The 26,990-nt window shown below is 38.7% G+C and overlaps 1 protein-coding gene across 1 annotated transcript in view; it reads left to right on the top strand.

Annotated features, from left to right (window-relative positions):
- The window catches only part of cfdp1 (craniofacial development protein 1), a 134,290-nt gene that overhangs the window by 94,074 nt on the left and 13,226 nt on the right, over nt 1-26,990 (top strand). Inside the window, exon 6 of the mRNA XM_028809395.2 lies at nt 24,333-24,491. Coding sequence (XP_028665228.1) covers nt 24,333-24,491 — 159 coding nt within the window. The remainder of the gene's footprint in view (nt 1-24,332; nt 24,492-26,990) is intronic.

A 26,990-nucleotide genomic window follows, 5' to 3' on the forward strand; every position in this document is an offset into this window, starting at 1 on the left:
CGAACAAAGGAAGTAAAGAACCCATAGCATGGCACATTAGAAAGATATATTGGAATATTTCTTTATACACAACATTTGTAGTAAAGATGGTGTGTTGTCCTTGAATGAGTTTTCCTTGGTATGGAGTATCTACAACTTTAACTTTAATGTCAGATGAACGCCGAACTCTTGAGAAGGCTACATAAAGTTGTCCATGTCCAAGTACAGGCTCAGAGAGGTATATGCCAACTCTGTCCATGGTTTGTCCTTGGGATTTGTTGATCGTCATGGCAAATGCAGGTTTAATGGGAAGTTGGCGTCGTTTAAGTGTAAAAGGTAATTCCAGGTAAGAACTTGGAACGTCAACTGTAGGAATCAAAACAGTATTGTTAGAATGTGATCCTGTAAGTACTTTTGTAGACTTAGCTAATGGGTGACCGTTTATGACTTCAGCAACGTTTCTCATTATCAGCTCTGTGTATTGCTTGTTTTCAGGAAGGGTCTGCCATTGCCAGCTGGTGGCCTGATATTTACCCCAGTAGATGCAAAAGGAAATGAACTAATGTAGGATCCAATGCAGTCCATAAAGTTTTAACTTTTGGGTACATTGTTAGTTAGAAGCTTCCGTAGATATTCAGGAAAGTCATCTAAAGGAGGCAGTCTAACCTGACCCTTTTGACAACAACGTTTAAACTCATTAGTTGTAGTGCCAGTTGTTTCTTCAGGGAAGTTAAGTGAATGACAATGACAGCAAATGATATTCATTAATCCTAATGAATGTTCATTAATAGTGGACTCATTACAGAATGCGTTGTCAGCTAATTGGCGGAATTGTTTAGCGGCTGTTTGTCGTTCCTTTCTTTGCCATTTATGTATTGCCTCTGCTGTTTGAGAGTCGCGTTGTAGGCGCCTGCGTTCATTAATTGTATTCAGGCGGGCTCGTTTCTGTATGTCTGTCAGTTGAGATGTTTCGTTTTGGAGCCGTGACTTCTTTGGTTGCGTTGTTTGAGAAGTGCGTTGTAGGCACCTGCGTTCATTGTTTTTATACAGGCGGGCTCGTGTTTGTAGCCCCGTTAGTTGAGCTCTTTCATTTTGGAGCCGTGCCTGCTTTGCTTGCGGCATTTCAGACGCGTGTTGTAGGCGCCTGCGTTCATTGATTTTATCCAGGCGGGCTCGTGTGTGTATCTCCGTCAGTTGTGGTGTTTCGTTTTGAACCCGTGCCTGCTTTGCTTCCGCAGTTTCAGATGCGCGTTGTAGGCGTCTATGTTCATTGTATTTGTCCATGCGGGCTCGTGTTTGTAGCTCCGTTAGTCGAACTGTTTGGTTTTGGAGCCGAGACAGTTTTGCTTCGAAGGTTTCAGACGCGCGTTGTAGGCGCCCACGTTTAATGATTTTATCTATGCGGGCTCGTTTTTTGTAGCTCCGTTAGTTGAGCTGGATCGTTTTGGAGCCGTGACCGTGACTCCATTAGTTATCCGTTGTCTACCGTTAGTAATATGGATAATTGCACTTACTGTTAATACGGAGCATTTTCTGTGGTTGTACTGTTAATAATGCATCACTGTAATGTGATTCACATATGCTATATGATTTGGACGTGTGAGGATGCCAAACGTTTAATACGGAGAGTTCGTTTATTCTCATTACCCAGACCATGCTGTGTAGTGTGGACGTTTAGTTCAGAAGCGCGTTGTAGGCGCCTTTCGTACTTTCTCACGCCTTCCGTACTATCTTTGTGGACCTTTGCGGACCCCGTAGTGTCTTCCGTTTGACTCTGGGGTGCAGTGCAGAATCCTCTTTTCTGTGTGCTGTAGGTGCCTGCGCACTATGTCTCCTGCGTCCATCACCGTGTACCTGGGTCCGTGCCTTCCAGTTTACCATTCTTGGTTAGTAATATGGATAAGTTAGTAAGCATGCATGTAAGTAAACAAAGCCTATATAACTCCGCTTTCCTTTGGAACATTCTCAGAACCACAAACTGTTTTTTTTACTTGTTTAGTCTTACCTTAATTGTAAAAATGTTTGGCACTTCAGAATTTTAAACTGTCTTTTGCTAACTTAATTTAATAAGAAACGTAACTTCGCAAAACTTTTCTGTTTTGATTCAAACCCTAAATCACCAACATTTTGTTTGTGGAAAATGAAATTATGTAATATCCTAATTACACACAAAGCAACAATGTGAGGACATTTGTGAAGACATGAATTTAGTTGCAGGCCTACAGCGATAAAGCTGAGGTCTACAAAGCAGCATTTCTCTTATGAGTCCCATGTGTGTTACAACTCTATAGTTTTGGAAAGATTACTGACCTTGAGAAATGTAAGAGAAAAGTTTGGTTTGTTCTCAGATTTTAAAAATCTATTGGCAGATGTGCTAATAAAACAGTCAGTGGTCCTTGGCAAATTAGGCCAAGGAGAACAGTTTAACTTAAAATAAAAACAACTTGCAGAAGAGCTGAAGAAATTGTCTGATTTGCCATCAAAGAACATGATTTGTGTTTGAACTGCTCACGTTCGTTCTTGAAAAGCACCTCACAAAGATCTACCCAAAACTGTGGATTGCCTCCAGAATTTCCGCCACAATTTAGTGACAGTGGCTGGACCAGAGAGGGATTTTTCTAAACTTATTTTAAGTACACATTAAGACTTATCTGAGGTCAACTATAACTTGGGATCGACTCAGTGGTCTTGCTGTCACTAGGTTGCTGGGTAGATATCCTATAATGTTATTGATTAGTTTGTAGCAAAGAAAAGAAGAGTTGGGTTTTAGACTTAGGGGTTAAATAACTTGTGATATACAATAGCATGTATCATTCTGGATTTAAATTGTTAAAGTCCAGTGTGTATAATATAATTTTAAATTTATATTTGTAAATAGTTGCGTGCAATATAAAAATTGATGGAATCATTTTTTTTCTTCAGTATCATTTTGCATTATTTATAATAATGGCAAATCTATTCCTTATTACAATTGTAAGTAAGTTATTATCTCTCTACTTTTGTATTTGCATTTTTGAATTTTTTAAACTATTTTAATAAATATGTGTATAATGTACCCGGGGAGGATATGGATTTGTATAGCATTTCTTTCCATGGGAAAAGGAGTAGCTGGGAGGGGGGTGGGGCAGTTAAAGATCTCACGTAGGGCACCAAATATGCCTGGACACTACCAAAACTATAAAAGAGGAGCCTCCGACTAGTGAAGTGAGTGGTCACCTCCAGTGTGACTTGTTTGGTGTCTACTTAATGCTATATGTCACAGAATGTTTCTGCAGCTTAATCTAAAAGTCTTTGCATTGAATTGAGGAATTGTTGTTGATTAAACATTTTATTCAGATCATCTTTTTATCAACATATAAAGTATAAAGGTGGATTTATGAACTATGTACTTTTGAGACATTAATTCATTTTTATCTAAAAGGCTAACCTTTGTTTAGCTTTAAGGCTTTAGAGATGGAGCAGTCATACCTGGCCGCATTGATGGCAAGCATTTGTTCCAAACAAATTCCTTATTTAATTTTAATCTTGTTGTTAATTGAATCCCTTGTTTAAAGAGACAACACACCAGTTTTCTTTGCCACCTTAGTATTAATGATGTGGCTTTTACTTTCCTTAAAAATTATGAAAGATGCTTACTCTAGCTGTGACTTTCAACCTAGTAGCCTTTTGTTTTTCTACCTTTTTGTGCTTTTTCTCTTGTGAAAAATTGCAACTTATTGTTTTTTTTTCCCATATAACCTGAATTTTAAAAAAGCATGAGTTGCTTAAACATGTGCATTTTTTAAATTAGAGACAACAAATTAAAAAAGCAAAGAGAGAAAGTAAGTCTTCAGACTGATTGAACTTTACCATCAGACCTGGAAACGGATTCATTAAGTTGAAGCTACAACATTTGAAGCAGTCAGACCTCAATGCTGTTATAGTTTTATGTGTTCTGAGCAGTATAAATATTCCGGAGTGTTGGCGCAAATAAAATTATAAGTGAGTGGCAAGGGTTTGGAGATAAAATAATATAATTCAAGTTTTACAGTAAGTAAATGTTAATCTACATTTAGCTCTGTATCAGTAGTGATAGCAGCTAAGATTAACTTTAACATTTACTTTATTCTACTGGTACTAGTTTGTAAATACTGTACAGTAGCCAGTAAGAATTGACCATAATTTAGTACTAATGTGCCATATTGTACAAAAGCTCTCAAGTGGCACATCTGTTTGCAGTTTCATTTAGCTGTTTGAATATTTTCGTTTTCTTTATTTTTGAGCACCTAGCTTTATAATCAGTTCATTGTTTAGTCTGCAAAAAATAGGATTTTTTTTCACATGAGAGAATCTGCTTGAACGTTTAAAAGGGACACCCAGCTCTATTCTATCCAAAGGTTTTATATTTCAGCATTTTTTCTTACATTCATTCAGTGTAATCTCATTTTGCTTTTAGAGTACCTCTTCTGTTCTGGAATTTATAGAAATGTCTCAAAACCCAAATTTTATGTTCTAAGAATTTTTAAGATGCCAAGCCATTTACTCAAATACAATATACTCTTATCTTAAGGGTAGACTAAATATTTTATTATTTAATCTATATATTACCTATGTAGGTTCATTTTTATGTGGTGACTACAACAAAGAAAAAAAGGCATGTAATAATATACGGGATCACTTTTTTTTTTTTTTAAACTACTTTTGACACTTGCTTATGACACTTTAATGGTATGTTAAAGGATAAAGGTCACAAAACTGTCTGCTACGGTGTTTTCATGTGTGTAACGCTGGATTTATACTTCATGCGTCACGCGCGCCTGTGGACACTGCTGCTACACAAGCATTGTACTGTTTATAATTGCACGCGTACTTTACATAAATCTGGAAGATTCCACCAGTTAGCAGTGCGAGATATCATGGTGAGAAAACGTTCAGCTTCGCTGTGTTGTGAATTGCCTGAAACATCCATTAAATTCCGAGGACACCTTGCCACAAAATCTCTCCGAAAAGGATGTTTAATGATTACATCCATCAATCCAGGGATGCGCCCATTCCAGCTAGCATCGGGCGTGAGACAGAAATAATCCCCGGCGGGGGCATCAGCTCATTGTGAGGTGAACACAAGGATACACATACACTAGCATCATTTTAGGATCGCCAAATCCCTAAACCTTCATTTCTTTGGAAGGAAACTGAAGCACACTGTGGAAACCCACCAGGAAAACATGCAAACTCCAGGCAGGGAACACCAGGGACATGACTTCCTGTGAGGCAGCAGCACTACCGCTTTGCCATCATGCTGCCCCCACATGTGTAATTATTAACAGTATTCATTATTTAAATTATCTGTAAAATGTAACATACTTTAATGCATTTCATCATGAAAGTGATATCAAGTATAAATCTAAGGATTGTAAATGTGTTCTATGTGGCGATTGCTGCTTGCCACTGCTGTATGTTCAGGAGGAAGCCCCAGGAGCATGTAGCAATTAACAACTGGGTCGGTTTTAAGATGACGTTTTAGGACAGTCTACTTTAATGATAAAATAAACTACGAGATTAAAGTGGACATTTTGAGATTAAATTTCCACTTTAATCAAAGAATAGACATTTTCTTTGTGGCTCAAATATGGTGCCGTACATTCTGATGCTGTTGTGAAGGTGCCAAAAAAAAAAAAAAAAGACGGCACAGAAGATTGTATGTGAGACTTTTAAAATGTATCGTGTCATTATGTTGGGGAATATGCAACTCTTGAATATAAAAGCACCACAAATGCATTTGTATGTTGGCATTTTGCTTCATCACATCAAACCATTCATCAAATATTGAAGCACACACATCAATTATGTAGTATCTACAAAGCGGCTTTCTGTCACACGTAGACAGTAAACAGAGACTCTGATGTCACGTTCCAACTTGATCACACTGTGTCCCCCGACTTTTTGCTGGTACTGCTACTTGCACACGAGTCACGTTTATTTCTGAAGATGTGATCAGAGGACGCATCAAATGAACGCTGGGAACGCGTGGCAGCCATGATGCATGCACATACACGTTCTGAGCGTGAACAATAAACCAGCCCTAAAAATCATAATGTTTCCAAAGTACAAGTCACAGGATGTTTTCACTGAGTAGTATATATGTATATATACATTATATTTTAATAAATAATCTTAATTGGATCTCATTGTGATGCCCATTGTAATTAGACACATTGCTATTGTTCCCCTTGTGTGTGTGACTAATCAATAGTGTATTCCGTGCATCCCCTCTTGGAAGGTACAAACAGTACCTTTAGTTTGAAAAACCTATAGCTTACATAAGATGCAATAAAGGCTGATAATCAGTACCACATCTTTTGCATTGCCTGTGTGCGAGCTAGAAACCATGAAGTCTGCCAACCTGTTGTCACATTTTTAAGACTGATATCTTCATCATTACATTGTCCTTTGGATAATTGTGAATGAAGTGTTACAAGCACAATCGTCAGCATACCTTGAAATATATTTTTTACGAGTTCTCAGCCTTTCTAAATCAGAGGCCCTCATTATAGAAATTTTCATGTTTTTGCATTCCACTATATAAAAACAGAAAAGGTTATCGTATTTACTTAAGAATTTGAATGAACTTTTTTTGTTTATGTTTTACTTTAGCAATAATAGCATTTTGAAAAATAAATCACATTGTTGTTTAAAGCATATACATTGCCTGATTAAAAAAATTTACTGATTAATGTTTTGAATGGATGACTGGTTTTTTTTTGAGCCTGCTAGAAATGAAGTCAATGTAAGTACCCATACCTGTCCTCTCCAAGGGTAAACCTGGACCTATATTTAGTTTTGTCAACATTCATGGCAGTAAATCCTGACTTGCACAGGTAGATGCTGCTAAATGGAATCAACACTACTATTCTAGCATCATGGCAAGCTTGACGTTTCACTGAATTGAGTTGTCAGATGCCATCAGATGACAAGTCGGTTACTTCAGCATGGAAATGTTTTCCGCAATGTTCTCTGTAAAAGGTTTTGCAATCAACAGGTAATTTGTTGTATATTTCTCTATGAGCTCTGAGAAATGAAAGTTTATTAAACTTTTCCAACATCAAAGACAAATGCACAGTCATGTGATGTTTAATGACACTAAAATATGTGTTTCTCTCGTGAATGAAAAAAAAAAAAAACATTGTAAAGCACTGGTTCATTGTCTATAGCTGCTAGTGAATTCCTTTGCAGAAAACAATGGGTTTCAACAGCTTTTATTTTTTAGACTACCACAAAGTGCCTGTTGTCATCGCTTATACTTCTTTTGTGTGCACACTGCAGTGGAATTAGCTCATTTTACTCAGTTGGTGTGCATGATATTATCAAGTAATTAAGAAATAGTGTTTGCCTTTATCCTTAGCTGTTTGCAAAACAAAAAAAAAATCATTAGTAATTTCAGTTTTCCATTAATAGCAAATGTGTGTGAGTAGATGGGACATTTTAGAGTTTGCTGTAGGCAAATTCAGTTGAATGGCATTGACATTTTTAGAAGGTGGAGCAGTATATTTAAATGTGATATCCTCAGACATGGATGAGGTGCTGCATTTTGCAGAAATATGTTGCAGTTCTTTAGCTTTCTTCCATCAAAATAATTTTCCCTACAATCATGGAAGCACAAGGCAATGGTCAGTGTTTTCCTAATCATATGATTTTCTTTTCCTATTGAGGAAATTTTGGGAATAATATATTATTTGCTGTCAAGATTCCCAGGGCTTATGTTTATACCTGACTTGTTTTGTCTTCAAATGTGTAAGCTTTTCTCTGTTGGCCTTAGATATAGGTCTGAGGCAGCCTCAGACCTCAAATGCAAAAGCATGTTTTAACATCTTTATATGTTTTCTCCAGAGTTAATAGCTTGTGATGAAGTTTTTCATGTGTACCACAAACTAGTTTCAGCATGCAATTAAGAGTTTACAAGGGAGAAAATCAAACGATCTTGGCACTTCAGAGCTAATATTGTGATGGCCAGGCAGCCAGGAGCTGAAGTCAGGATTTGTTTAGGCTTGTGTTTCTTTGAATGGGAGTTTCTTGTTGTGGTTGTGGCATTTTAAAGGAGCAAAGGCACTTCTTGGCACTACCCAAAAGCCGTGGATAAGTGCTTAACCTGGCATTTTGTTTGCTAGCACTTTCATCATGAGTAATAGTTTCTCAGAAATGGAAACAGAACTTCCTTCTTTTTATTTTTATTTTTATTTCAATCTTTTCACCCATTTCTCTGTGGCAGTAGTTTAAAGTGCAGTTACAACCATCGCCTTGTGTAGCTAATAATTCTGTCTGGAGTCACTTTGAAATGCAGTACAACAGTAAGCAACACTAATGTGAAATGTGAAGTACATGAATGCACAATTATGTTGAAAAACAGCAAATTTCAATCTAACATAAAATCATGATAGTGTAGGTTGATTAACATGATGTTATATGATTATGAAGGTTATAATTGATATATAGTCATTTCACAGTGGATAAGAGTATAATAATAACTTTTTTTAACATTATACCTTGATAAAGTAAGCTTTGTGGGGTGTCCACATTCAGTTTTAATGGACAATATCATAGTCAAAGTAATTTCTAGAGACCTAAGCCAACTAACCAGAAAGTTTTGGGTGTGTTTTGCTGGGGAAGAGAACTGGTACACTTCATTAAAAAATGGCATGAAGTAGGAGCATTATCTGGGAATTCTGAAGCAACACATCAAGACAGCAGCCAAAAAGCTATAACTTAGTCACAAAAGGATCTTCCAACAGGACAATCATCCCACCCACACTTACAGAGTGGTAACTATGGCTTGCAGACAACAGTGTGACAGGCCATCACAAAGCCCTGATCTGAATCCCACACAAAATCTATGGATTGAACTGAAGAAAGGAGTCTAAGCAAGGAGGCCCATGAACTTGACTCAGTTAAACAAGTTCCATAAGAAGGAACGTGACAAAATTCTAGGACAGTACTGTAAGAAACTTGTGGAAGGCTATCCTAAGCGTTTGCTTCAGGTTAAGCAATTTATAGGCAACACCACCAAACACTAACTTGTAAACCCAGTGAAAATCTGACATAGTGATTAAGAGATACGTTTTCATGTTTTAATCATTATCTTGGACAAAAGCCCTCATGAAAATTTAAGTAGATACACTACTTGACATCACACAAAACCACTTTACCAAACAATTTATGTGTTAAGTTGGGGAATTTTGAGTTTTAATTTTTTTTCCCCAAGTTGTATGTAAGTGTATGGCCTCAGCTGTATGTAAAGATGAGTATAGATCGATAAGAAGGGCGATTTAAAGCTTTATATATTTCAGACGAAGTATTTTGAAATGAACACCAGACTTTACCAGAAGCCAGTGTAAAGTTTTAAGAACAGAATTTATATGCTCATATTTTTCTAGTTTTATGAGTGATTTTCCTAGAATTAACTCAAGGCTTCAAATAGAACAATTTAAATAGCCTCTGAATAATGAAATTTAATAGAAATAGTAAATAGTTAACTTTTCCATTTTTGGTAGAGTAAGAAAGAACTTAAATTATTTCTAATATTGTTAATCTGGACAACATAAGTTTTTGATATATTAGGACATCTTTTGCCAAATACATTAATGTCTATGACTCATTTGCTTGTTTATTTAAAAACAGCAATGTGTAGGCCTGTTAAGTGTTAAAGTGACTATAGACTAGATTAATATGATTTCTTTTTTCTTTTTTTTAAATAAGTAATTATCACTCACCTCAACTTTTTAGTTAAAGGCACGATAGGAGAAATATGAATTATTGTGAAAGAAACATACAATTCCTTCACTTTTTACACATTTTGTTACATTGCAGCTTTATACTAAAATCATACTCGCATATAAGTCGGGTCTTGAAACCCGAAAAATAAATCATAAAATCAGACCCCGATTTATAAGCCCGTTCAAAAATGCGAGATTTTCTTGCCTTCTCCAATCTCGCATCAGTTTCTCAGACACATCGAATTTTGTTGCAGCAGCGCAGTTACCAATTTCTTTCGCGACTTCAACGACGTTTAATTTAAAACCAACTTCATATTTTCTTCTGATCAAACGCTCCATCGTAGATAAGGGATGCTCTTATGTTAAAAGTGTATGAGGGTGTGAGATACAAAAAACACAAATCATTGCAAACATTGCTTCGGAATAGTTTGGGCATTACCGTGTGGTCACGTAGGCATGAGAGAGAGAGAGGTTAGGACCACGCACTGATAACAGCACATTGCCACACCTACATAGAAAAAAAAAGAGAGTGTGCTGCTTGGTTACTCTCTCTCTCAGGTGGGCGTTAGCATATCATAATCCCTGGTACCAGCAGCATGAGTTTTTCTCATTCGACTTATACGACCGACATTATAAAATACCAGAAATTGTACTGTAAAATCAAGTCCCAACTTCTCTGTAGGAGAACTTATCCACGAGTATATATGAAAAGTTTTTTTTTTTTTCCCTCATTTAACAGCACCCCAGAAAGGCAAAATAAAAACAGGATTCTAAGAATTTTTGCAAATTAAAAATAAAAAAATTTAATTTCATATTGATGCAAGTATTGACCTTTTTACTCAGGACTTTGTTGAAACAATTCTGGCAGACAATACAGCCTGGAATCTTCTTTCTTCCATCCATCTTCTTTCTTATGACATGAAAATCTTAGCACACCTGAATTTAGGCATCTACTGCGATTTGTCTCTGTAGATGCTCTCAGTCTCTGTCAGTTTGGATGGAGACCATCATTGTGCAGTTATTTTCAGGTCTCTCCATGAATGTTTGATTCGCTTAAGTCTGGCCTCTGGCTGGGTCACTCAGGAACATTCAAAGAGTTGACCCTAAACCACTCCTGTGCTGTCTTTGCTTTATGCTTAGAGTCATTGGCCTTTTTTAAGGTGAATCTTCTTCCAAGTCTGAGGACCAGAGTGTTCTGGAACAGGTTTTTATTAGGGATATCACTATACTTTGCATCATTCAACTTTCTCTCATCCCTGACTAGTCTCCCGGCTCCTGCTGCTAAAAACAACCCCAATAGCATGATGCTGCCACCACTATGCATCACTGCTAGAATGTTTTTTGGCAGGTCATGAGCTGTGCCTGTTTGTTTTTTTTTCTTTCAGATATGTCATAGAGAATTGAGGCTAATCAGTTTCATCTTGCTTCTTTCAGACCAGAGAATCTAGTTTCTCTTAGTCTGTGGTCCTTTAGGTGCCTTTTTGCAAACACCAAGCAGATTTTCAGGCAGTGTCAGACCACTCTGCTCTATAGCCCAGAGGAGTGTTACAGTGCTAGCTCTCCCTTCTGGATGTTTTTCCAGTTTCTACACTCTTTCTGTGGTGATCAGCCAGAGTGATCATCCAGTTCTTGGTCAGCCCTCTTAACAAAGCCCTTCTCCCCTAATTGCTAAGTTTGGTCGTACAGTCAACTTTTGGGAGAACTGTGGTTTTTTCAGACATATACCATTTAAGAATTATGGAGGCAACTGTGCTCTTGGGAACCTTCAATTTGTTACCTTCCACAGATCTGTGCTTTAACACAATCTTGTGTTAATTTTTGTTAACCTTATGGCTTGGTTTTGGCTCAGATATACATTGTCAGCTGTGGGACCATATATAGATAAGTGCATGCCTTTCCAAATCCATCCATCCATTATCCAACCCGCTATATCCTAACTACACGGTCTGCTGTAGCCAATCCCAGCCAACACAGGGCGCAAGCAGGAAACAAACCCCGGGCAGGACGCCCACCGCAGGGCACACACACACACCAAGCACACACTAGGGATAATTTAGAATCGCCAATGTACCTAACCTGCATGTCTTTGGACTGTGGGAGGAAACCAGAGTACCCAGAGGAAACCCACGCAGACACAGGGAGAAAATGCAAACTCCACGCAGGGATGACCCAGAAAGCGAACCCGGGTCTCCTAACTGTGAGGCAGCAGCGCTACCAACTGTGCCACCGTGCCGCCCTCCTTTCTAAATCATCTTCAGTCAACTGAATTTTCCATAGGTAGACTCGAAACAAGGTGTAGAAACATCTCAACAATAACCAATAAAATGGGAAAATTACTTGAGCTAAATTTGAAGTGTCATAGCAAAGGGGTCTGAATACTTGTGTCAATGGGGTAGTTCATTTTTTTATTTTGATTTAATCTGCATAAAATCCTGTGTTTGCTTTATCATCCTGATGCATTGGGTGTTATTTGATGAGGTAAAAATGAATTTAAATGATTTTAGCATAAGGCTGCAATATAAAAAAATATGTAAAAAGTGAAGGGGTCTGAAAACTTTCTGAAGCCACTGTATAAGCAGATATATACTTCTTAATTGTACTGTATTTCCCAGTGGGGACATGCAAACTAAAAAAGGAGACAGTCTGAGGTAATGTCATTTCTATTTCTATCCATCTTTAAGAATATGGGAGAAAAACTGAAGTGCCTGTAGGAAAACACACACATATACACTGTACAGGCGTTATCCAGAAGTGGGATTAGAAACCAGGGCATTTGATCCAAGAAGTGACAGTCCTAACAACTGTTGCACCATACCACCCCAACACAAATAGTGTGCTAGAAAGTGATTAAAGATAAAGCTTGTTGAAGCTACAGGGTGTTGAGGGGTGCTGCCCCACCTAAGAGCTGGGTATTACTGAAATTTAAACAGTAATTGGAAAAAATATCTTTTGACATAGCCAAAAACAGCTACATGCAAATACTGTATGTCTACCATGAGAGTGAAAAAGTAAACAGCCTTTAAGATGCATTCACTTGCTTTCATTTGTTATTTTTGTTTAAATTGTTACTTTTTTGTTAAAAACCAATGTCTCTTTATTTGCACATTCAAGTCATTACTGTGCACTGCCTGTGTAAATACAGGTATAGATTGTAAGTCTACTGCAGATATTAAGTAAAACTGTCAGACAACAGAGCTGATCTAAAAATTGCAAAAAATGAAACTGAGCTTTTCATCCTGCAGTGTAAATATAGCTTACGTTACTGCATGTAATTCAGCCAGTATTCTCACACAATTTATGCATTTTGATGTTAGTCAATATCTATAAGTTTTACTAAACCTTTCTTATTTAAAATAAAATTTGGTTTGCTTTGCACATATTTTTGCTGTACATTTTCATCTCACTGTGTGTGTGTGTTTGTTTATATAATGTATTTTAACAGAAGTGCCCCAGAGTGGTGTCTCTAAGGAATTATAAAATTGCCAAAGCCTGAAATGATTATTAAAAAATAAGAGGTTTATTTAAATATAATACAAAAAAGGAGGGATATGCATGTGACACATATTGAACTATGAAATAAGCAGCATCTTACATGGTGTAGTAAAACCTAATATGGAAATTGCACACTGAATCAGAGATATCTGTTGAAAATTCTGTAGTCCTTTCTGGGGTTTTCCCCCATAACCACTCTTTTCAGAGAACTGACTCATAAAGCAGTTTCTAGGAATCCTGCCTTCTGGCCATTAACACTAGAATTACCAGAGTCTACGAAAAACCTCGTAGATCCGGCCCACCTTAAAACCGTTCTCACCTCTCTTTTGTCTTCTAAATGTGCCGATTAAGAGGAGCAGCGAGCAGCCGGATATTCCATCCCCCACCTTCGCAGAACGTTCATTAAGTTTTCCCAGCTCATGGCTTGTTTATCTGGGAGTGACTGAACTGCTGGAGTTTTAGAATGAAAATAATAGATCGCTATTTGGAATACATGCATTTCATGTGTGTTCCGTTTCTACAGTAATCTGTGTAAACACATTGCTAAAACAGAAACTTTTTCATATTTTAGTAATAAGTGTTACAAAATGTAGGCATAAACTATAGAATCTGTGAAGCCTGAAGTCCAAACATCAAATAAACATTTGCACAAAAGGTTCAAGGATGCTACAACAGCTTCCATGGCTTAACGCTACGGTTTGCTAACTTGGGGCACAACAGCCCTGTCGTGCTACAGAGACGTGAGTTCGATTCCCAGCTTTGAAGAAAGTGTTTGTTTTTTTTTTCCTCAAACAGACATTGAATTTATAAATTGGTATGCACTGTAAATCGTTATCTTTAAAATGTCAATCGCAGTTATTTCTGTTGATTAATTCATGCTTTTTTACTTAGAGTCAGAACAGGAGCTTTTTCTGCTTATTCAGCTTCTGATCTGACTCAAACAGCACCAGTATAACTTCACACCCGATCTGACGCTGTTCGTTTTCAAATAATATTGCATTACTTCGATGATGTTTTCTGATTGGTATTATTCGCGTCATAAAATGATTTCTTCAAAACGTCACATATATTTGTCTCTTTTTTTAAAATGTGCGTTGTAGCACGCAGCAACTGGCCACCTGCATGTTCTTGCGCACACTGAATAAGACAGCGCTATATGCAATCATCAGATTCAAATGTTAACAGTTATATAGCACAGAATGGAAATCAGCAGTTCTTAGCATTGCACCACGCAAGCTGTCATATCAACCGCCTACTGTAACTTGCTTTCTTTTTTCTTCGGTTATAGTCTTGAATAAAAGTGCACTTGTTTTGTTATACTTTTACATCAACATATGTTCCTGTGTTTGAGCTACATGGGCATGCTCAAAAAATACACGTATAATGGCCATGAAAAGTGCATGCAGACACTTCAGTACACTGCAGAGCTTTAGCGCATCTTTATGTGAAAACAGCAGTATCAGATGGGGAGTGTCTGATGATTGCATATAGCGCTGAAGTTACTGCTCTTTACTATGCTTTCCTCTGCATGTCCTGGAGTACAAAAGAAACAGCATACAGCAACACGTGGGGACTGGCAATACTGGGGGAAAAAAACACGTGGTCGTATGTATCGTGATACACTGCAGAACTATAGAGCGTCTTTATGTGAAAACAGCAGTGTCAGGTGGGGGGCGGTAGGGAAGTATCCTGAACGCGACTGAGACAATGAAAAGTGAATTTAAAAAAAAAATAAAGCTAACCTTTACAAATATCATAAATTACACCAGCTGTTACAGACTGAAATCAAATGTATCTTTTTATTCTAAAATAGTGAAAATAAGAACACTTCTCAAAATGGAGTTGTGCAGGATCGAACTCACGACCTTTGCATTCCCAGTCAGCGACTGATACTGTTGCGCCACGGAAGCAGTGATAGCTAATGCGTGTCAAAGTCGCACACTAAGGCGACTTTTTTTGGCGGTGGCTTTTTTTTTTTTTGTACCTTTAGTGAAAGTGTTTCTTTGATATTTGGACTTCAGGCTTCATACATTATATAGTTTATGCCTACATTTTGTCATTTGCTACTAGAATATTGTAAACCGTTTCTGTTTTAACAATGTGTTTACACAGATTACTGTAGAAATGCAACACATATGAAATGCGTGTGTTCCAAATAACAATCTGTTATTTCTACTCTAAAACTCCACTTCACTCCCAGATAATCAATCAAGGCATGAGCTGGGAAAAGCTTGTTTACGTTCTAAGTCGTTGGGGGGATGGAATAGCCGGCTGCTGGCAGCTTGTCTTTATCAGTACATTTAGATGACAAAAGACGCTGGCGGAGAGCTGAGAAGGGTTTTAAGAAGCAATTTAAGGTGGGCCGGATCTACGAGTTTTTTCATAGGCTCTAGTAATTCTAGTGTTAAATCCTACCTGTCCCAGTTGAGCTGGATTACTTGAAATAGATACTTTATTAATCCCAAGGGGAAATTCACATACTCCAGCAGCAGCATACTGATAAAGAACAATATTAAATTAAAGAGTGATAACAATGCCGATAGCAATGCAGGTATACAGACAGACAATAACTTTGTATAATTTTAACGTTACCAACCCCCCTCGGGTGGAATTGAAGAGTCGCATAGTGTTGGGGAGGAACGATCTCCTCAGTCTGTCAGTGGAGCAGGACATTGACAGCAGTCTGTCGCTGAAGCTGCTCCTCTGTCTGGAGATGATACTGTTCAGTGGATGCAGTGGATTCTCCATGATTGACAGGAGCCTGCTGAGCGCCTGTCGCTCTGCCATGGATGTCGAACTGTCCAGCTCCGTGCCTACAATAGAGCCTGCCTTCCTCACTAGTTTGTCCAGGCATGAGGCATCCCTCTTCTTTATACTGCTTCCCCAGCACACCACTGCGTAGAAGAGGGCGCTCGCCACAACCGTCTGATAGAACATCTGCAGCATCCTATTGCAGATGTTGAAGGACGCCAGCCTTCTAAGGAAGTATAGTCGGCTCTGTCCTTTCTTACACAGAGCATCAGTATTGGCAGTCCAGTCCAATTTATCATCCAGCTGCACTCCCAGGTATTTATAGGTTTGCACCCTCTGCACACAGTCACCTCTGATGATCACGGGGTCCATGAGGGGCCTGGTCCTCCTAAAATCCACCACCAGCTCCTTGGTTTTGCTGGTGTTCAGTTGTAGGTGGTTTGAGTTGCACCATTTAACAAAGTCCTTGATTAAGTTCCTATACTCCTCTTCCTGCCCATTCCTGACGCAGCCCACGATAGCAGTGTCGTCAGCGAACTTTTGCACGTGGCAGAACTCCGAGTTGTATTGGAAGTCCGATGTATATAGGCTGAACAGGACTGGAGGAAGTACAGTCCCCTGCGGCGCTCCTGTGTTGTTGACCACAATGTCAGACCTGCAATTCCCGAGACGCACATACTAAGGTCTGTCTATAAGATAGTCCATGATCCATGCCACCAGGTATGAATCTACTCCCATCTCTGTCAGCTTGTCTCTAAGGAGCAGAGGTTGGATGGTATTGAAGGCGCTAGAGAAGTCTAGAAACATAATTCTTACAGCACCACTGCCTCTGTCCAAGTGGGAGAGGGATCGGTGTAACATGTAGATGATGGCATCCTCCGCTCCCACCTTCTCCTGGTATGCGAACTGCAGAGGGTCGAGGGCGTGGCGGACCTGTGGCCTTAGATGGTGAAGCAGCAGCCGCTCCATGGTCTTCATCACATGTGACGTCAGAGCGACCGGCCGGAAGTCGTTCAGCTCACTAGGACATGATATCTTTGGGACTTAGGTGATGCAAGATGTTTTCCAAAGGCTCGGGGCTCTCCTCTGTTCCAGGCTCAGGTTGAAGATGCGCTGTAGAGTACTCCCCAGCTCCAACGCACAGGCCTTCAGCAGTCGTGGCGATACTCCATCTGGACCCACTGCTTTGCTGGCATAAAGTCTCCTCAGCCCTCTGCTCACCTGCGCTGCTGTAATTGTGGATTGGGGGAAACTCTCTCCTATGCTGGTATGAGCAGAAGGATGGTTATGGCCTCCCTCTTCCAATGACCTTTCAGAATTTTATACTTCCAAAGATTTCATAATAGTTTCCATTATAAGGGCACCAGGATCAGTGAAACCAAAGCAACTCTACAATATTGACATAATTTATAACTTGAATAAGGTTCAGTTTTACATATGCATTCTTCATTTTATTTAACAAAGAGCTGACTGCTGGTGATTGTCATTGATATTTTCATGTGATGGTCATTTTCATTAAAGGATTTTTCTGTCATTTCTTAAAGTGATCCCTTATTCACTTTGTCTTTCTATCAGATATTTTACTCCTGCTTGCCTGGTTTTAAAAGTGTGTTTTTTAAATTGTTAATACTGATATATTCAGCATTTAGCAATGTTATGAGACCCAATTCCTAAACTGTAAGTATTTTTCATGTTTTGGGTTATTTGCTTTTCCCTAAGGACCAGAATGTGAAATGGATTTTACATGTGTGTTTCACTATGAAGCGATGAAAACCTGAAATGAACTTAAAGTGAAATGTTAATGTAGATTTAGACTTGGTTTACTTTATAAAAAAATCATTTAAGGGCATCAGTTATTTTGACACAATTTTCCCATCAGCAGTCATATCAGAATAACAAAATATTTTTCTCCTTCGGTTTGAACATAAAATGTGTAATGAGCTGCATTTTGTTTTTTCCATACAGTCAGCCGCCTTTGCTCCTCATTTATCAAGAATGCCAATAATATGCTGACTATAAATATATATATATATAAAAATCTGGCAGGAGTAAATTAAAATGTGAAGAAACCTATTAATAGTTAGCCTCGTTCAAGATGAAAGCTTCTGTTTCCTCCTAATTATGCCAGTGTGCTTTCTGTCACCAGAGCTACATGACTCCTGAGACACTACTGCATTCTCCATTTTCCTGGCTGCTGACCTGTGCATTTGCAAATAGTTGTTTATCATGATTCAGTGAGTCTGTGTCAAAGGCCATATTGTTAAAAAAAAAAAAAAAAAATACATTCATAGAAAATTATTCTGAAATTGTTCTTATTTGTAATTGTGTCCAGTTTAACCTATTTTAGATATATAAAAATTAAGTGCTATTTAAAATGAGGAATATATTTAATATTTTTGCTTTCAGTACCTGTGGCCTTCCCCTACAATCCCCTCTTTTCCCATTTTGCAAAAGGCGTTTCTCATAACAGCTTTTGACTCAGATCTAGGAATAAGGATGAGCATGAAATCAGTAGTCTCTAGACTTGAGACCTTAAGGTTAATAGAAGATCTGATTAAATTCCTATCTTCAATACAAAATCATCCACCTGCACATTTTTTCATCTCTTTCCCATTCAGCCATTTACAGATATAGCTGTGATGTTATCAGCTTTGAATTCAGTCTTCAGATATAGGTTATTTAACATTTTATAATATTGACTTTCCAATGATGGAATATGTTACGTGATTTAGAAAATTTTTGGCTTTGATTGATTGATTGATTTATAGCTACTTATTTTGCCATTTTTCAATATATACAAAAAAACAGTTATTATTATGAAACTTAAAATTCCAGTTTGAATCATATTAATGGGAATCCATTTCATCTGCTAGTAGCCTTCTTCCTGTAAAAATGTATTTTTAAGTCTTTTTTTGTACCTTCCAACTATTAATTAATTAATGCTAACTAAAGCATTAGTGATACACTCTTCTAACTTCGTTTTCTATTACATAAAAATACTTGCCTAATGTCGTCTTTTAATATTCTATTGAAACCTTTGGATTTGCCCCCATTTTACTTACTTTTCAAACACTTTAATTGTTGGCTGAGTTGCTTTTGCAATGAGAATATTACTTTGGAATATGTGGGGAATTTTAAAAGCAATACATCATAAGAGTTATTAAATTTAAGATAATGTTCCAATATGTGCTTGTCTTTGAAATGAGGTAGGTATGTATGTATATATGGTTGAAATAGTTTACTGTCAAATAATGCAAAGAGTACGCGACACGTGTTTCGCCCTAATTCTGGGCTCATCAGGCGTACACACTCACTGCACTCCCTTATGGGAATCGAACCTCGGACGGCGTGTGGTTCGTTTATTTGACAGTATGTAGATTGGGGTAATTACATTCACGGCATTCGTAGACAGCATTCGTGACTACGAATGCCGTGAATGTAATTACCCCAATCTACATACTGTCAAATAAACGAACCACACGCCGTGGCGCAACGCTAGGGGCTTTGCCTCTAGCGCTGACGTGAATGTAATTACCCCAATCTACATACTGTCAAATAAACGAACCACACGCCGTGGCGCAACGCTAGGGGCTTTGCCTCTAGCGCTGACGTCCGAGGTTCGATTCCCGTAAGGGAGTGCAGTGAGTGTGTACGCCTGATGAGCCCAGAATTAGGGCGAAACACGTGTCGCGTACTCTTTGCATTATTTGACAGTAAACTATTTCAACCATTCTATGATCTGCTTCTCACAACTGAGGGCACCGTGGCGGATGTTAGCTGACTTGCTGACCAACCACAAGCGTTACCTGGTAGGTAACCACCCATACAATCAGATGACGCCCCTTCACTTTATATTCAGGGGGCGCAGCCCTGGATGGTGCAATACCTCCCCCTGGACACTAGATGGCCGCCCCTCTGGGTTGGAGCGGTGCCTCGGTTTCCCGCAGGGCTCCATGGGAATTGCAGTTGGGTACAGTCCAGTTGGGTCCCACAGGCACCACCAGGGGGTGCTGTAGCTGGAACTCCTGAGCCCGTATGGGAAGCATATTCGCCACACCTGGAAGTGCAGCTGGAAATCGGCAATCAACCACGTGGAGCACTTCCAGGTGGACTATAAAAGGGCCCAGCAACCACCACTCAATGGCCAGGGTTGGGAGGAGGAGGAGGACAAAGCTTAGAGGAGGAGTTGTGGTGCCGAAGGAGAATGTCGTTATGTTTTGTTTGTCTTTTGGGACAGTGTTGTGCCTGTGGGGTCACAGGGAAGACGTGCCCCACAGTTGAAGAAAAATAAAAGTTTAGTTATTTTTATTCGTGCCTCCAGTGTGAGTCTGTGTCAGGTCAGGCAACTATATAGCACCTTTGTTACAATATATATATAATATAGTAAAAGTTCCTTTTTAGTCCATCCATCTAGTAATTTTAAAACATGCTTATAATTATTTCTAATATTGTCTGGTTTAAGAAAATAAAATCTGTTTATATACACTAATTAAATGTTATTTTTATTAACATTCCAGGCTCTGATACTTGAATCCTTAAATTACAATTGGCAATTATTAATCTTAGTTGATGAACCAGTTCATCATCATCATCATCATTGGTTTAACTGCCATTTTCTCTGTGTACCCAGGTTAGCCAGTTGAACCCACCCCAGCCTCCACAAATCTTTCTTCCACTGTATTGTGCTCCTCAGGGACAAGATGACAGAAATGGGAGTAGATTCATACCTGGTGGCATGGATCGTGCACTATCTTACAGACAGACCTCAGTATGTGCGTCTCAGGAACTGCAGGTCTGACATTGTGGTCAGCAGCACAGGAGCGCCGCAGGGGACTGTACTTTCTCCAGTCCTGTTCAACCTATATACATCGAACTTCCAATACAACTCGGGAGTCCTGCCACGTGCAAAAGTTCGCTGACGACACTGCTATCGTGGGCTGCATCAGGAGTGGGCAGAAGGAGGAGTATAGGAACCTAATCAAGGACTTTGTTAAATGGTGCGACCCAAACCACCTACAACTGAACACCAGCAAAACCAAGGATCTGGAGGTGGATTTTAGAAGGCCCAGGCCCCTCATGGACCCCGTGATCATCAGAGGTGACTGTGTGCAGAGGGTGCAGACCTATAAATACCTGGGAGTGCAGCTGGATGATAAATTGGACTGGACTGCCAATACTGATGCTCTGTGTAAGAAAGGACAGAGCCGACTATACTTACTTAGAAGGCTGGCGTCCTTCAACATCTGCAATAGGATGCTATAGATGTTCTATCAGACGGTTGTGGCGAGCGTCCTCTTCTACGCGGTGGTGTGCTGGGGAGGCAGCATAAAGAAGAGGGATGCCTCACGCCCGGACAAACTGGTGAGGAAGGCAGGCTCTATTGTAGGCACGAAGCTGGACAGTTTGACATCTGTGGCAGAGCAACGGGCACTGAGCAGGCTCCTGTCAATCATGGAGAATCCACTGCATCCACTGAACAGTATCATCTCCAGACAGAGGAGCAGCTTCAGCGACAGACTGCTGTGACTGTCCTGCTCCACTGACAGACTGAGAAGATCGTTCCTCCCCCACACTATGCGACTCTTCAATTCCACCCGGGGGAGTAAACGTTAACATTATACAAAGTTACTGTCTGTTATACCTGTATTTTTATCACTGTTTAACTTAATATTGTTTTTTATCAGTATGCTGCTGCTGGAGTATGTGAATTTCCCCTTGGGGATTAATAAAGTGTCTATCTATCTATTTGGGGTGAGACCCGTTTCATTCAAACAATCTGACACCATGTGTTACACTGTTTTCTTGAGCGTCCCTCTGGCCCTCATCTAAATTCTTGGGGAACCTCTTCACCAAGTCCTCGCTTTTCACTCCATGTGACTAAAACACCATAGTCTGTTTTTTCCTCAGCACAAAACTCATCACTTTCAAATCAAGTCTTTCTCTTAACTCAGCATTCATCTTTCCCTCATTTCATGACACTGCACACATCCATCCAATTTGTCTCATGTCCATTCTTTCCATCTCTGCTTCAAGGTCCACCTTTATTGGCCATGTCCTACTGCTATAGAGATATACAGTGGTATCTCACACAATTTTCAAACACGTTTCTTTCAGTGCCAGAGAGTCTTTTTCAGAAATCAGAATGGGGTACAGCTAGCACACCTCTTGCCCTTTACTAGCATTGCTTTATCAACACCTCCTTTTGCACTCTGCATTTCATCTAATTAGAATAGAATTCTTATTTATGAAATGTTTTGATCAACGTAGTGCCTGTCTGACTCTCTTTAGCATGTGACCCAGTCTGAACCCTTTCAGTTGTACCTGAGGTTTTAGTCCTGTCGAGGATAAGGGTTACTCCTGAGCCATGTAAACTAAGGTATCAACATAAGAGATTATTTAATACTATAGTAGTAATGTAATACAGAGACATACACACAGATAAACAATAAGAAATAAAACAAAATGCTGCTACATACCTAAATAGGTCTTAAACTGGTCTCTGGGGGTGTCACAGTCAATTTTACATGAGTGTGCATTATACCTCCCATACGTCTTTGTGGCACCTTGCCTCTCTCATAATCCCATCAGTTGAGAGTGCCAGTTCTACCACTCCTTCTAACTCCACACTTGCTGGATGTTCTTCTGAAAGGGACCAGTATAGGGGCAATGTTCCTGAGTTGCTTCCTGGTTCTGCATGATCCCCTGAGGTTGTCTGGATAGAGCTCTGCCTACCCTAGGTCTGCTGCAAATGTAATGAGCAGAAGAGCGCCATGTGTAGCACAAAGGGCTTCCTTGCTGCCACCTAATGCATTATGGGACTTTGAACATTAACCCTCTGTACGCTTCTGTATCCCCTGGAGAAATTAACTCCAGAGCTCCAACTATTTGACAATATTTCTGCATTTGTCTCAGGGTCACATATTGCATATCCCACCAGAATGCATTCATTTCTCATACATTTAGGACACTCTATGTAATTATGGGGTATAGCACCCCCTAAAGATGGTACATCAGTTTTGATTTCATTGTTAATTGCTCTCTTGCCACTAGTGTACAACTCCGATCTGCCTCCCGTCTTGTGCTGCAGTAAACTGCCTGGAATTACAGTTCCGGCCTGGCCCTTCTTTATAGTCCATATAATTAAAGTGGCCCATATTTCAGGTAAAACTATTTAGTTTCTCAATGAGCTGTAAATTGAAGTAGTTTTATTGGTGTTTGTCAGTTGTAACATTCTAATCAAGTATGCCTTTGTGATCCATGAGTACAGTATAAGCACAGAGCCTTCAGGATATGTAACATGTAATTAAACACATAATGTTCTACCTTGATATGTCCTTTGTGATTTAATGAAAGCCCATAAAATTCTAAAAAAGGTAGATTGGAATGCACAGCCTAGACGTTTTATGGGCGTTAATGAATAAAAAAGGGTGACACAAAAGAAAATCTATAACGGTGATGGCTTTGCAGAACCATTTTGTTCAAAGAGCCGTTTGGTACCTTTGAGGAGAACTGAGCTTGTGTGTCAGTTTCTGACATCTGTTGCCTGCCCACTTGTGGATTAAAGAGCTTTGGGGAGAAGGCGAAATAGAGATGTCATTCTGAGTTAAGCTTTTTTCTTCCTGTTTTCTAGAAAATGTGGCACATTGAAAAATACCTATACATTTGACCAGTTAATGTTTGCACTTCCCTTAATCTTATCCTTGTGTGTACTTAGCTTAATAGACACAGACAGAAAGATTAATTGTTATAATTACCTACATATCAGAACAAATGTGTTTGTTTATTGTGGCAACCTGCAACACCAGTAGTGTTTAAAATGTGGATTGAATTTGTTTCGAAGATAATGACTTGCATGCAGTTTCCAAAATAATTTGAAAGGTATTGTCCATGAAGCAAGTGTAGTGGTAGCCTGAGAGGATGTCGAAGCTTCTGTTGTTTTTTCTGCTAATTTATCTGTGTCAGAACTACAAAATATTCTATAAAAAGACAGGATATAAGGTAGCAGATATAGACATTTGTTTAGTCATGTAGTCTTATTTTTAAAATTACTGACAAATATGTGAATTTCTTATAAACTGAAAATTGAATTTGAGATGCATGACTTTCCCTCTTTTCAGCTGTAGTACTAGGGTGTTGTACCATGTTAGCCATTATGAATGTAGTGAAAAGTCAAGCAAAATGACACCTTTTATTGGCTAACTAAAAAGATTTCAATATGCTGATTACATCTTGCCTGAAGAAGGGGCCTGAGTTGCCTCTTTTCAGCTGTAAGAAGTTTCTGCACATATGTCATACCCAAAACTGTGAAAGAACTGGAAAATTAAACCGTGTTCTAGAAACTAAATTTGTGTAAAATCTTTTCAGACTGAAGAGGACCACAGGTTTGGGAGGTATCCTTAACCGGATTGGTGGGAAAAAACAGAAACTGAGTACCTTGGAGAAATCCAAACTAGACTGGGAGAGTTTTAAGAATGAGGAGGGAATCGGAGAAGAGCTTGCCACACACAACCGTGGCAAGGATGGGTAAGCTGATGATTCATTAAAAGCTGAGTCGTAATTGATCTTAACTAAATATTTTAGATAAATGTTATAGAACTGTAGTTCAGAGACAGGATTCTGAAAATGGTTTGTTTTGTTATTGCCTTCCTGACTACATGGATGCTTATCACTTAACAACCTTCTGTCCTTCAAAAAATATCAATGAGTCACAGCTTTAAGCATTTTTAAGCTGTTAGGTCTACTTCAAATTCTTGTATGGGAGGAATATTCCTAGCAAGTCCTATATCTGCAAATATAGCTTACTATACCTCATTAGCTAATTTGACCTGTAGTTAGCTAATTATATCTTGCTAATAAATTTGTTCAAGTGAAGATGGATTTTCAGCTTTAAAGTATAATTGCTGTGAAGGTGTCACAGCTGTCATGAAATGTCCTTTACGAAAAAGATAGTCTCTAAATGTGTTTGTCCATTCTTCATCCCAAGCTGTGTAGGCCAGCAGTGAACGCCTCGCTTTTGTGCTTCTACTCAAAAGCAAGGTTGATTGTTTTTTTGCATTTTCTGCCTGTTTTCCTTCCTTCACAACATTTTAATTCTCATCTTCTTTTTAGCTTCTTCTTTTTCTTTCTTTTTTTAACCCTTAGCCTTTGTAAATGCACCTTTATCTATACTAATAAAAGGCAAAGCCCTCACTGACTCACTCACTCACTCACTCACTCACTGACTCACCCATCACTAATTGTCCAACTTCCCGTGTAGGTGGAAGACTGAAATTTGGCAGGCTCATTCCTTACAGCTTACTTACAAAGTTAGGCAGGTTCATTTTGAAATTCTACGCGTAATGGTCATAACTGGAACCTCTTTTTTGTCCATATACTGTAATAGACTGCAGCTCGATGGCCGTGGGAAGCGGAGTTGCGTATCGCGTCATCACGCCTCCCACGTAATCACGTGAACTGACTGTGAACGCAGTACGTAAGAAACAAGGAAGAGCCCCAAAGAGCGCTGAAGAAAACATTCATTACACAATTGAGAAGGCAGCGAAACAATAAGAAGCGAGCGAGTGACGCATACAAGCATATTCATAAGTGCAGCTACTGCGGAAACAAAGCACTGTGTAAACCGTAAGTTTAAATTAAGTTTATAGAAACGCTCCCGCTGCCGTTTGCAATACCATATTCGCGAGATACAAGTTTAATGAGAAGACACGAGGTATAAACGAGACTTGGATCACTTTGTAACGGAGTTAAAATTGCTGTAGCGAGAAACTTTTAAGTGCCGGGTCTTAGCTAACATTAAATAAAGCCGTGGACATCGCAACATCACACAAGAGAGCGGCTCACGTGAACTGACTGAACGCATCATGAGTGATCACTTCGATGAATCAAACCTGTTCAAAAAACACATTACACAATTGATAATGTAGGAAAAGAATATGAAGCGACTGACGCATACAGACATTTTCATGAGTGCAGGTACTTCGGAAACAAAGCACCGTGTAAACCTAAAGTTTAAATTAAGTTCATAGACCTACAAAACGTTGCCATTGATTTGAGGCAAGATTGCTTTTCTCCTGTACAACTATACGTTGCATTCTCAACAGTAAGCTTGCACGGCTTGGTCATATTACAACCGGAGTGCTGAACTGACAACGTGGTATACAAAGAGAACTATAACAATCGTAATAAACGAACAATATAACAGCGGAGAACCCGTGGATTAAATAAAAAGGCTGCTTCCTTGGCGAAGCAAGGAAAAAGGATGACCTTATATGGCGTTCGTTTATAAAACAGTGGAGAACCTGTGTAAAGGCTGCTTCACAAAAAAACAGCAGAGCGCCTTATATGAGCAGGCAGTCAGCTAAAGAAGGGAATCAATAAATAGCAATAATCGTAATAAACGAACAAAAAATAGCGGAGAATCCACGGATTACATAAAGGAAATGGGTACCTGAACAGAAAAGTGAGTCTCAAATAGCTACACAATAACTATAACAATCGTAATAAACGAACAATAAAACAATACAGAACCGCTAAGCAAGGAGAAAGGACGGCCTGATATGGCGTTCGTTTATAAAACAGCGGAGAGGCTGTGTAAAGGCAGCTTCAGAATAAAATAGATCCTTAACAAATTGTTATTGGTATATTTTCCCTCAATTTAAAAAGGTTTTCTTTTCTTAATAAAAATTTAAAAGCAGTACTTCTCCGCTGCGAAGCGCGCGGATATTGGCTATGTATATGTGTATATATATGTAGATGTGTGTGTGTGTGTGTATATATATATATATATATATATATATATATATAATATATATATATATTATATAATATATATGTATATATATATATATATAATATATATATATATGTATATATATATGTATAATATATATATATATATATAGAATATATATATTATATATATGTATGTTATATATGTATATATATATTGTATATATCTATGTATATATATCTATCTATCTCTATATCTATATATATAATCTCGTCTATATCTCTAATGTATCT

The sequence above is a fragment of the Erpetoichthys calabaricus genome, chromosome 9, assembly GCF_900747795.2.
Source record: "Erpetoichthys calabaricus chromosome 9, fErpCal1.3, whole genome shotgun sequence".
Lineage (NCBI taxonomy): Eukaryota > Metazoa > Chordata > Cladistia > Polypteriformes > Polypteridae > Erpetoichthys > Erpetoichthys calabaricus.